Here is a 12,389-nt window from a genome sequence, read left to right as displayed (position 1 = left end):
TCTGCACCGCTTAATCCGGATCAGGGGAGGAAGACCAGGAGCTTTGAGGGGCTTTGAGCAATCAGTGGTGCTGGCTGCGGGTGTTTACATAATGTGGCTGCCGTGCCAGGGTGGTGCCAGATGCACCAGCACCGGACAGCTTGGCCAGCACCTGGGACACTCGTATTTCGGAAGGCACTGGGGGTTCAGTGGTGTCAGCGAGCTCGGTGGCTCCGGATCCAGCCAGGGTCCCTTCGGAGGGCAGACCCTGCGGACAAAGCACACGAACCTGGCGGGATGGGTGGGACGAGGCAGCTCAGAGGAGCCTTTGGCCATTATTAAACAGGAAAAAGGAAGAAGGCCTCTCACGTTTCCCTATTATTTTTACCACCAGTCACCTTCCTTCCCTGTCACTTGGTTCTGAGCATGGCGTGAGTGTGGGAAGGGATGTGGCTGTCCATCTCGCCATCATTTTGTGGGGAGAAATATCTGCCCCCCAACCTGGGCATGGTCTTTCTGGCTGAATCTGCCCAGTCAGGATCAAACTGAGCTCAAGCCTCCCACAAGAAACTCAGCTCCCCATCCTCACTGTGGTCACAGACCCTATGAGCACAGCCCTTGTGAATGCAACCGGACTCAAGGGCTTTATTAAGCACCTAACGAAGAAGCACAAACAGAAGGCTGGGGATTAGGCGCTCCAGGAACGGCGCTGGGGGCAGCCAGCGGGCAGCCAGGTGGGGCTGCCTCTTCCCCCTCTTCTTCCTCCTCCTCTTCCACCTGCCAGCGGGAAGGTCGCAGTTCACGTGGCCCCTCGACCTTGGCAGAAATAGCGCCTGTTGATCTGCAAACTAAGCAGCTCTCCTGTGTGCAATTAAAGAGATCACAAGTCCTGGGCAACGTGTGTGGACAGTGAAAGCCCTGGGCAGTGGGGCTGGCATGTTGTGGTGGCTCCCAGTGGCCCACAGGGCTAGGGGCACAGGTGGGCTGAGTTTGGGAGGGGTTGGTACCCAGGTGATAAAGGTGGTTTTGCTGCTCCAGGGTGTTGTTGGCAGCTCTGGGATGGAGGTACAGCAGTGAGAGGGATGCTGTGACTTGGTATGCTGAGCTTGAACCAAGTGCGTGGTGCTCAAATTGAAGGGTCTGGCCAAGCAAGCGAGGGCTTGGGAGATGCTGGAGGTGAGGAAGATGAGTAGGGCCTCACTGGAGCAGTCTGCAGGCTGTCCCCAGCCTGACCCGGGCTCTGTCCCCTGGCCCTGGGACCAGCATCTGTGGAAGGACGGCAGCGGTGAGTGCTTCTCTCCCGGCCGTACGGCAAATCCACTCTGTGCTTCCAACAGTTTTCTATTTGCAGCAGCAAACCTCGAATTAACGATGTGCTAATCGGGTCAGGCAAGGGCAGGCTGTGATGTTACGAAATGATGCAAGGCTGAGCAGCTCGCCCAGCAGTGCTGGGGAAGGTGGTGGGTCCATGTCCCACCACCAAGGGGTGGCTGTCCCTTCCCTGCTGTGCTGGGGAGAGCAAAGCCCCGCACCCCAGCATCTTGTACATCAGCATCCTCGTGGCGAGGGCATCTTGTGTGCCCTGGGCCACCGCAGGTCACCTCTAGGTGACCAGCCAGACGTTGGCCATGCACGAAGCTGCCTGCACCTCCCGTCCATCTGTTCCACATCCAGCAAAGTGCGTAAGGGAGGGATAAAACCCGTCCGGTCCCTCCCGCCCCTCTGCCATCTCCATCCACCCTCGTGCCACTTGCCATGGGAGCAGTTGTAGAGAGTCCCCATGGGAATCTGTGCCCATGTCCCTGCCCACCAGGAGCAGAGCTTCCACCTCGATTACCATCACCTTCCTCCTAAGCCCGCTTTGCCAATCTTCCCTAAGCTGCTTTCTCAGGGCTCCAGCCGCAGCCATATTTATAGCCCACTCTTACTCATGAAGCGTCTCTCCGATTAATAAACTAATAGGATTCGTCCCCAAAGTCCCTCTCCCACGAAGCACATACACACCCTGGGATCAGATGCCAGGGGAGGGACTGCCCGGGGTGGGTATAAGAAGCAGCAAGACTGCGAGCAGCCCCGTAGTGACTGGGTTGCACTGGAACGTGCTGGGAGAAGGAGAGCATCTGTCTGTCTGTCTGTCCACCTGATAGGTGAGTGCTGCCTGGGCCCTGCTAGCACTTTGGGGCATGGGCCCCCCCGGTTTGTATAATGCTTTGGGGCAGGGATGTTGTTGCAGGATGGTGGCTGAAAGGAGGGTGTTTTGGAGTTGAAAGGGGAAAAATGTGGCCAAAAGGATTTCAGCATGGCCAAGCCCCAGGGCATGGGCGGAGGCGTCAGCACAGGAGAGCTAAACCAGGGCAGGAGGGGGCCGAGTCCCCTGCTCTGGGGTTCGGGAGATGGACAGGGGTTCTGCTCTTCTCTCCTTCACTTTTCACCACCTCATCCCCGGTGCCCGGGCTCTGGAGAGGGCTCAGCCGCGGCACCGCTCCGCTCCCGCTCCCCTCCCGTCTTCTCTTGCTGCTGCCCAAGAAACCCAGCAGGTGAGGGTGCCCGAGCTCCACATCCCACAGCACTGGAGGGCACCAAAGATCCCATGTTTGGGATTAATCCCTTGTTTTCCTGTGGGAAAGAGCATCAGCTCCCATGCCCCATATCAACTCCTTTTTTCTCCCCAGCTTCTCTTCTCCCAAGTAACAAGGGATAGGACAAGAGGAAACAGCCTCAAATTGTGCCAGGGGAGGTTGAGGTTGGATCTGGGGAACAATTTCTTCCCCAAAGGGCTGTTGGGCATTGGAACAGGCTGCCCAGGGCAGTGCTGGAGTCGCCATCCCTGGAGGGTTGGACAGACGGACATGAGGTTCTCAGGACATGGGGCAGGGACAGGGGTGGGGTAATGGTTGGACTCGATGATCTTCAGGGTCTTTTCCAACTGAAATGACTGTGTGATTCTATGACTTTATGATTCTGTGATTCTGTCTCTGCGGTTGCGTAAAAAGGCGACTCTGCCCACACAGCCCTGGGGCTTAAAATCCTACCTGGGTTTAAGCTTTGCTAATGTCCGAGCTGCCTAACTTTAAGAAGCTGAGCTCATCCCGTCTAATCTCTTGGCGAATCAGCTGGTGATCAGTGTGATATTTACGTTTTAATTCGGGCTGCCAGGCTCGATCAAGCCAAAAGTGGGCAGCACAGGGCTGGGCGCTGGCTCTGTGCTGCGGGACAGGGCTGGGGACTGCGGACACACACGCAGGCACGTCGCAAGAAGAGCCAGAGACCAGGAACGCATTGCAAAGAGCAGGTTTGATTTTAGTTCCCTCTCTACTGGGGGATCTCCAAAGCCGCACCTGAGCTCCCCGCAGAGGTGACAGCAGCGGGGACGCAGGCGCTGGGCAGTTCAGTGCCGCTGGGAGATCGCTGGACCTGCTGAGCTCGCCTGTATTTCATGGCTCCAGGCAGGCGCAGCCTCTGCTCTTTCTCACAACCACGCAGGAACCTCAGCCATAGTGATAAGGCGCCTGCAGTTTCTCACAGGCCTGTGTTATCTAACACAGAGGCTCATCAAGCACACAGGGTCAGTAAAACAATTAGTGTGATTTATGTGCTTTTTCTACAGACAGGTGCAAGTCACCTGAGCGTATTTACATTTAACTAATCTCCTCGCCAAATCTTCCACTATATTCCCATACAGGGATGGAAGGACCATCAGTCGGGGCTGTGCACCCCAAAACCACCCTGTCCATGGGGAGGTTGAGCTGCCATGGACCATTCTGCCTGCAGTTTCCTCGCTCTCCCCTGAGTGATGGAACAAAATGAGCCCATTCCTCCCCCTAAGCCACGACAGCCAATTTCCTGCAGACAAGAAAAAATCATAAAACTGAAACTCCATAAGCCTTTTTGTTCATTTCCTTGTGTTTCCAAGCCTTGAACTCACTCTCTTTGGAGTCACCCCTGTGCTTCTTATTTTTCAAAGGCTGTCCTGCCTGGGGCACCGCTCTCCCTGTTTCTCTTCCACCTCCTCCTCTTTGCCTTTTTGGTGATGGGTTCTGTGCCGCTGGCTGGCGATGGCGGGCACTGCCCCTTCCCCACCACCTCATCGCTTTCCCTCCATCTCTCCCCACAGATCCCTGCCTGCGCAGCTGCTGAATTAAAATGGCAGACGGAGCAAAGTAAGTGTGTGTATATATATAAGTATATATGTATATATATAAACATTTTTTTTTTTAGATTGGGATGGAGCAAGGGTACTGCAGGGCAGGAGAAGATGGAGACAATGAGACCCCTTTTTTCCCCCACCCGCTGTCCCCATGGGCCAGAATGTAGAATGGAATGAGCCATCATGGAGCCAACAAAGCACCTTCTCTTTTCTTCTGCGTGTCTGTGCTTTCTCGCTTGCCCTTAAGACGCCCCCTCCTCGATGGGCACAGGCTGAGCTCAGGAGCAGGACATCCCTCGGGGCAGCCAGGTTGGCTCTGAGCTTGCAGGACACGCAGCTCCCTAAGGCCAGGACACCCCATGCACACTCCGGCGCAGCTCTTGGAGATGCACCACGCTTGCAGGGATGTCCCCTGGGAGGAACGTCCCCCATCCCTCCCTGCCCCACGGTGTGCCGCATCCAGCCTTGTCCTGGGCGTTCCCAACCCATCTGTCTGTGCTTCCTCCGCAGGGTGTTCAAGAAGACCAGCCCCAACACCAAGGTGAGTCCATGGACACAGAGATGGGATCTCTACAAACCCTCAGATGCCATGTCTGGGGCTGACATGCTAATGACAGGGTTAACGAGACCCACGACACCAGCCAGGGCTTGAAAATTTTGGCCAATTCAATAGCAAACTCTAATCCGTTCCCTTCTCTCCTTTGGCTGTGCTGCCTCCAGCTGTCCATCTACCTGGGGAAGAGAGACTTCGTGGATCACGTGGAGACAGTGGATGCTGTGGGTGAGTGGGGCTGTGCCCACTATGCAGGGGGTTGCGGGGGCAGCGAGCAGTTGGGGGGGCTGGTCCCTGTGCCCGTGGCTGCTGTTTCTGCTTCCTGCTGGAGCAGGGGGAGCAAGGACAGCTCTGGAGAGCAAACATCCTGTTTTCCTGCAAATACCCTAAAGGAAAATGGTGGGGAAATGGATAAAGTCCCTTTGCAAAACAACCCGGCCGTGCTGCCAGTGGAGATGCTGGAGGAGGCATTGCTGCTGCCCCGACCGGCAGCTCCCCTCCATCACCTTCCCAGCTGATGAGCAGATTATTTGAGCTTAAAAAGCACTGTATTTTTGCAAAGGTCTTCCTTGTGGCTGAGCTCACTGGCCTTTCTCTGTTTAATTGCAGATGGAGTCTGCCTGATTGACCCAGAGTACCTAAAGGACAGAAAAGGTATTATATTAAGACACAAAACCCCACATTCTATGGGGAAGGGATGGAAACCGGTACAAATGTGCCAAGTAACCTGGGACAGCAGTCAAGTTAAAACTGCAATAGGCTGTCTAGAGCTGGTCATCCATCAGGGCCATGGCCCTGCCCTGGAGGGGAAGGCGGTCTCTTTCTCCTCATCTCTTCTGCCTGGGCACCGGCTCTGAAGCTGCCCGTGCCTTGCAGAAAGGCACAACGACACCCTCAGACACACGGTGTGAATTTTGGGGTTGTCCTATGCAGGGACAGGAGCTGGACTCAGTGATCCATGTGGGATCAGCTCAGGATGTTCTATGATTTTATGATGAATCTTGTTAACTTTATACTTAGCGTTTGAGGTCCAGGTCCTGATAGCAGAGTCATACTTCTCCTGAAGAGTTATTAAAGTAATTTTTCTTTCCTTTCTCTTTATTCAACACCTTTCCTGCCATGCCTTCCCTTTACGTCACCCTTCCCTAACCCCGCTCCACTCCATCTCCATCTGGGTTCAGTGTATGTGACGCTGACTTGTGCGTTCCGCTACGGCCGAGACGACCTCGATGTGATCGGGTTGACCTTCAGGAAGGACCTTTATGTCCTGACCACCCAGATCTTCCCACCAGTGCCGGACCAAACACCCAAAACCCTCACTCCTTTGCAGGAGAAGCTGCTGAAGAAGCTCGGGGAGAATGCCTACCCCTTCACCTTCGAGGTACTGGGGGTTCAGCCCTTCCTGAACACGCAGCTCCGTGGGGTGCACCAGAGCTCATCTCTCTTGATTTGCTTTCTTCTGTCTTTTCTGCCCAGATTGCCCCCAACCTGCCCTGCTCAGTCACCCTCCAGCCGGGACCAGATGATGTTGGGAAGGTGAGCTGCTGTCCCCAACCCATGTCCCCTGGACCTATTTCTCCTGGCAAGAGGTTAAGTTATGGGGTGACAAAACTGAGAGCTGCTTCTCTTTCACGGGCACGTGGTCCACGGGGTGAGGGTTGGGGAGGAAGGATGGTTGGGGTTGGGACCAGGATTTTAAGGGATGTGGTGGAGGAATGAGGGGAATGAACCTAAACCTTCAGCAGCTCTGAGTCCCTCCTGCTTAGTGACCATACGTGTGTCCCCCCCACCCAGGCCTGTGGCGTGGACTTCGAGGTCAAAGGATTTTGTGCTGAAAATCTGGAGGAGAAAATTCACAAGAGGTATTTGCAGGGGTTCCCTTTCCCGCCCCATGGTCCTAAAACCAAACCACCAGGTCGTTTTGAGGTGCATGGCTTAGGGGTCAGGCTGAGGACCTGCTGTCAATCTGTGCCACTGAAGGAGGGACAGTTGTCCCCATGGCAGCTTCCACCACATCCTAAGAGCAGGCTGTAGCTTGCATCCTTTGGCTAGAGACACTGTGATGTCCCCAGAGACAGCCAGCATGTCCCCATTGAAGCGTTGACACGTCCCTGCCGGGGGCTGGGGATGAGAGTTCCTTGCCCTGCAGGAACTCGGTGCGCCTCATCATCCGCAAGATCCAGTTTGCCCCCATGAAGACAGGGCCAGCCCCAAAGTCGGAGACCACCCGGCAGTTCATGATGTCCGACAAGCCCCTGCACCTTGAAGCCTCCCTGGATAAGGAGGTTGGTACCGGGGGGGCTGTCCCCTGGCTCAGGCCACCACGTGTGTCCCCAGGAACAGGGACACCCGGTCTGAACCTCTTCTTGCCACAGATCTACTACCACGGAGAGCCCATCAACGTGACCGTCAACATCAACAACACCACCAACAAAATTGTGAAAAAAATCAAAATTACAGGTGAGAGGGGGCAGGAGGGGCACATCTTGGTGCCCATCACATCCCAGCCTTCCCGTCAGAGATGGAGCCTCATGTCTCTGCTGCGTCACCAGCGCTGCTCCCTCTTGTCTCTCCTCAGTTGATCAGATCACAGACGTGGTCCTCTATTCCCTGGATAAGTACACGAAGACTGTGTGCACCGAGGAGATAAAGTAAGTAAAAAGGGGCTGGGGTTGGCGCAGCATCGTGGCCAGAGAACAGAAGAGGAGGGGAGATCGGTGCGGAGAGGGGGTGGGGAAGATGGTTGCAGCAAAAATCTGAGGGTTAGAGGAGCAAATGCAGAGGAAGCAGAGGAGAGAGAGGGCTGGGGACAACGTGCCCCCAGCACAAGCCGCTGTCTGCTGGGGATGTCCCTGGGGACGGTGCGCAGCTGCCTCCCGGCTGCTTCTCCTCCTCGCTTTGCATCTCCGGGGCAGCCACAGCCGCTGCGTCCCTGAGAACAAGGAGGGTGGCAGGGAGAAAATAAAGAAGTGGTTGTATAAGGGAACGAAAGGAGGAAATGGGCCCAGGCAGCAGCAAGGGAAGGGCAGGGCGGGGGGGTCTGGCTCTGCCCAGGTGCCTGGGGCGATGCTGAGCACCCACCATGCTGGGGCTGGCTCTGATCTCTCCTCTCCTACTCCTTCCAGCGAGAATGTGGCAGCCAACTCCACCTTCTCCAAAACGTACTCCCTCACCCCCACGCTCTCGGCCAACCGTGAGAAGCGAGGTCTCGCTCTGGACGGCAAGCTCAAGCACGAGGACACCAACCTGGCCTCCACCACCATGTGAGAGCCCGAGTGGGCTCCCCCCTCTCCCCGCCACATCCTCACCCCTCTCTGATGACTTCCTGCTGCTTGGGATGCTCTGGGCTCCCACCAAGGGTCCCCCCCAACTCGTACGCCTAAGCCCACCCCATTCACCTGGAAGATGTAGGGATTTTGTGCTACGGCCACAGACCCCTCTCTCCATCTCCACTCAGCCCCAGCCATCACCCAAAGCCCCCGTATCCCTCTGTAGAGCTGCACTGGGTCTCATCTCAGGAGTAAATCACAGCTCAGGTGGATCAAGAGACCTCCAGAAAGTGGTCTGTGGCTGCAGCCAAGTGACCTGCCCTCCCCTCACTTCTACTGCCATGTTGTGTTGTCCTCTCCTGCTAAATTCCAGTGCACCCCACAAAAAAATTGGCATGGGAACAGCCCCGGGAGCTGCCGTGGGGGGTGGCCGGGGTCTGCGGCGGCTCATGGCCAGCACCTCACTGCTCTGCTCTGCCTTCCTCCACAGCCTGAGACCCGGCATGGACAAGGAGGTGCTGGGCATCCTGGTGTCCTACAAAGTGAAGGTCAACCTGATGGTGTCCCGAGGAGGGTGAGGCTCTGCGGGTATGGGGCACAGGGACCGTCTGCTTGGGCTGTGCTGTGGGACCTCGTACGACGAAGGGACCGGCTCTGTGAACCCCCTTGTCCCTGGCCCACTCCCCTGGGCGTGGGGCAGCCGGGTGCTGGGCAGCTCCCTGACTCCCACAGCTCCATCCCTATCACCACTGCCCTTCACCCCGATTATAAATCTTCCACCTTATTATAATATAAATCAAAGTCTAACTCCTCCCTTCCTCTGCCCTGACTGATTTCTGTCCCTCTTCTCCTGCTGCTGCAGCATCCTGGGGGATCTCACTTCCAGGTAAGGGAGAGCTGCCTGTGGGGCTGAGCACTGCATGGTTTACTGAAATAAGGCTTATTGAAACAGGGGTTATAGAAACAGGGAGGCTGAGGGGAGACCTTCTCGCTTTCTACAACTACCTGAAAGGAGGCTGCAGCATGGAGGGTGTGGGTCTCTTAACCCAAGTAACAAGCCACAGGATGAGAGGAAACAGCCTCAAGTTGCACCAGGGGAGGTTGAGGTTGGATCTGGGGAACAATTTCTTCCCCAAAGGGCTGTGGGGCATTGGAACAGGCTGCCCAGGGCAGTGCTGGAGTCACCAGCCCTGGAGGGGTTGAACAGATGGAGATGAGGTTCTCAGGGACATGGGGTAATGCCAGGGGTGGGTTAATTGTTGGACTCGATGATCTTGAGGGTCTCATCCAACCCAAGTGATTCTATGATCCTATTCTAAGTGCTTTTCCTTCCAGTGACGTTGGTGTTGAACTGCCCGTCATCCTGATGCACCCGAAGCCTGCGGACGGTAAGTAGTGCCCAGGATGCTGCCAGCACGTGGGGGATGAAGAGGCCGCCCCCGTGCACAGGGACCTGCTAAAAGTGACACAGATGCAGCCACCCCCATGCCAAGGGCCCTGCTCTGCCCCAGCAGCCCCATTAGCTGAAATGTCATTTCTGCATTAACCTGCATGTGTCTCTCTCAATCCTCGCCTCCCTGTGCCGTGCTTGGATACGGACAACAGATAAGCCAAGGTAAAGCGATGTTTCCTTATACATCAAGCCAGTATTTCCCCTAACGCTTAAACCATCTGTGTCCATCACAGATGGATGTGATAGATCCATCACAGGTGGCTGCGGTGCCCCAATCCCATTTGAGATTACATCCTCAGGTTAAATCATCCAAGCCCTGAGCCCCTGCATCGCAGCAGACAGCGTGACACCCTGCGTGGTGGCACAAACCGGGAGGATTCAAATCCTGGGCTCGGCACACATTCTGCAGATTCCTAGGGTTTATTTTACACCTCCCCTTGCTGCAAACACAGCAGCCGCTCCTGCTGTGCACCCAGACCTTGCCCTGTCCCCCGGAGGCAGCCACAGTGCTGCGCCCCCTGGTCACAAGTGCCACCACCCCTGTGGTTTTGGTCCCTCAGCTGCTGGAAGCACTGCCGGTCACACCACCGCGCCCCCACGCGCTCCCGGTTGCCAGAATCTCTTCTCCTCCCACCACATGAGTTAATTCCAGCTGCAGCCCCAGCTGGGGTTGCTGCCCTCCAGCCAGCCCTTGCTTGCAAAGTTCCAAAAAAGCCGTTTTTGTGGCTGGTTACACCCTGCAATGGGAGGCGAGCGCTGGGATTTGGAGCCTGGAAACTCGGGCTGCAACTGCAGGGCTTTCACACCAAAGCCGAGCCATTTCCCAGCTCTGCAAGGATATTTAAACTTCCCGAGGAGGAAATCTCTTGGCCTGTCCCCACCATCACTCCCTGGGGATTTTGCCAAGTCGTTTCGCATTCACCAGCTTTTGGAATCGGTTTTGCTGACTCTTTTTTTTCCATTTGCTTCCCCCGCTTTTCATTATGTGGCTCTCCCTTGATGTCATCCACCACTCGCCTTTCGCAAGGAGGTAACTAATCTCTTTGTCTCCACTTTAATTTCTTTTCCTTCCTTTTTTTTCCCTTGACAATGCAAAATATTGTCTTAAAAAAAGCCAAAAGTTGCAGGCGAGAGCTCAGCTCCTCCGAGCCAGCAGTCTGTCCTGGGTTGTGTGTGCTGTGGTTAGGCTGTGGCTCACACTGACCTGTTCCCTGTGGGGTGACGGGCAGGATTTGTGCACTGTCCCCAGCTGATACTGAAAAATCAGCAAAAAGACTCTTTAACACTGTTATGAAAGTGTGAAAAAGCAGGCATTTTTATTACAGCGTGCTGGACTCCTCTAATAGAGTGTGCATGTGATTTGCACTTCTTGGTATTTATTACATACACCTACCACTTAGTTAATGCATGAATTATTTCCATAACCCCTCCCTTTGCCAGCAGTCCATCTTTGGTATTCCAGAGTCTTTATCAGGGGTCTCTAACATCCCTGGGGTCTTTGCAGCCTGATGCCCCCTCAGCGTCGGCTTCTTGACCCGATTTCTTGAGCACACACGTTGTCATTTTGTGCTGCTACTCAGCAAAAGTCATGCAGCTCTTTCTTCGTTTGGTGGAACACTCCGCTTTCCCACCCTGCGAGCCAAGCACATCCCGCTTGGCCTCACGTCCAGTCTCCACAGGGCTATTGTTTCTCTGTTAGGTTTCTGTTACATTAGGCCTAGAGGTTTCTAAAAGTTTTTCGTCCCTCTCATCACAGCGAGGAGGACATCGTCATTGAGGAATTCGCTCGCCAAAAGCTCAAGGGGGAGAAGGACGACGAAGAGGAGAAGGAGGAGGCTGACAAGGAGTGAAGTCAAGCTGCTGCCTGCCCGCACGGCCACCCGCCGCTCCCCGAGCCCCGTCTGGGCCGTAGCCACCCCGCGTTCCCTCGGTCCCCCCTCCACCCCGGGCTCCCTGCGCTGGCTCTGGGCCCCGGTTGTGGCAGCAGGAGCTGGTTCATCCGCGCCCGGTCCCTGGGTTGGTGCTCCTGGCTCCTCGCACCCACCGGGGGCAGCATTTGTCGTTCATTTGCGTTACGCAATACTCTGTGTCACCGTTATCAATAAACCCGCCCTGAGGCCCGGGGCAGGCTCCGCGTGCTGCTGCTGGGAGGCGCAGAACCCCAGAGTGTCAGGGGTTGGAGGGACCTGGAAAGCTCATCCAGTGCAATCCCCCCATGGAGCAGGAACACCCAGATGAGGTTACACAGGAAGGTGTCCAGGCGGGTTGGAATGTCTGCAGAGAAGGAGACTCCACAGCCCCCTGGGCAGCCTGGGCCAGGCTCTGCCACCCTCACTGAGAAGATGTTTCTTCTCATATTTAAGTGGAACCTCCTGTGTTCCAGTTTGCACCCATTGCCCCTTGTCCTACCATTGGTTGTCACCGAGAAGAGCCTGGCTCCATCCTCCTGACACTCCCCCTTTCCATACTGATCACCATTAATAAGGTCCCCCCTCAGTGTCCTCTTGTCCAGCTCCAGAGCCCCAGCTCCCTCAGCCTTTCCTCACACGGGAGATGCTCCACTCCCTGCAGCATCTTGGTGGCTGCGCTGGACTCTCTGCAGCAGTTCCCTGTCCTGCTGGAACTGAGGGGCCACAGCTGGACACAAGATTCCAGGTGTGGTCTCCCCAGGGCAGAGCAGAGGGGCAGGAGAACCTCTCTGACCTACTGACCACCCCCTGCTAACCCACCCCAGGTCCCATTGGCTTCCTGGCCACAAGGGCATGTCAGGCCCTCCCGGGGCCGGGGGAGAGCTCGAAGGGGCGGCCGGTGCCTCTGGGACCTTGGCGGGAGGGCGAGGCGCTGGGGAATCCGGATCCCCGGTCCAGGCCGCATCCCCCGGTCCAGACCGCACGGGCACCGCCCCGTCGCCATGGCAACCGCCCGTCCCTCCCAGGGGGGCGGGGCGGAGTGACGCGCCCGTGACGCCGCCGGAAGTGACGCGCGGGG

The 12,389-nt window shown here is 56.3% G+C and overlaps 1 protein-coding gene across 1 annotated transcript; it reads left to right on the top strand.

Annotated features, from left to right (window-relative positions):
- Positions 1 to 405: 405 nt before the first annotated feature.
- On the top strand, positions 406 to 11,251 carry ARR3 (arrestin 3; the record flags this gene model as incomplete). Its single annotated transcript, XM_080352756.1, has 15 exons — positions 406 to 410; positions 4,637 to 4,667; positions 4,847 to 4,907; positions 5,289 to 5,333; positions 5,861 to 6,060; positions 6,156 to 6,215; positions 6,474 to 6,541; positions 6,829 to 6,964; positions 7,055 to 7,139; positions 7,258 to 7,330; positions 7,805 to 7,942; positions 8,439 to 8,522; positions 8,811 to 8,834; positions 9,284 to 9,343; positions 11,158 to 11,251. 15 exons carry the CDS (start codon positions 406 to 408, stop codon positions 11,249 to 11,251), a joined length of 1,164 nt encoding a protein of 387 aa, XP_080208882.1.
- Positions 11,252 to 12,389: the final 1,138 nt, after the last annotated feature.

The sequence above is a fragment of the Nesoenas mayeri genome (genome assembly GCF_963082525.1).
Source record: "Nesoenas mayeri genome assembly, chromosome: 13".
Taxonomy (NCBI): Eukaryota; Metazoa; Chordata; class Aves; order Columbiformes; family Columbidae; genus Nesoenas; species Nesoenas mayeri.
Note: the sequence above shows the minus strand (reverse complement) of the source record. Positions and strands in the feature narration are given on the sequence as shown.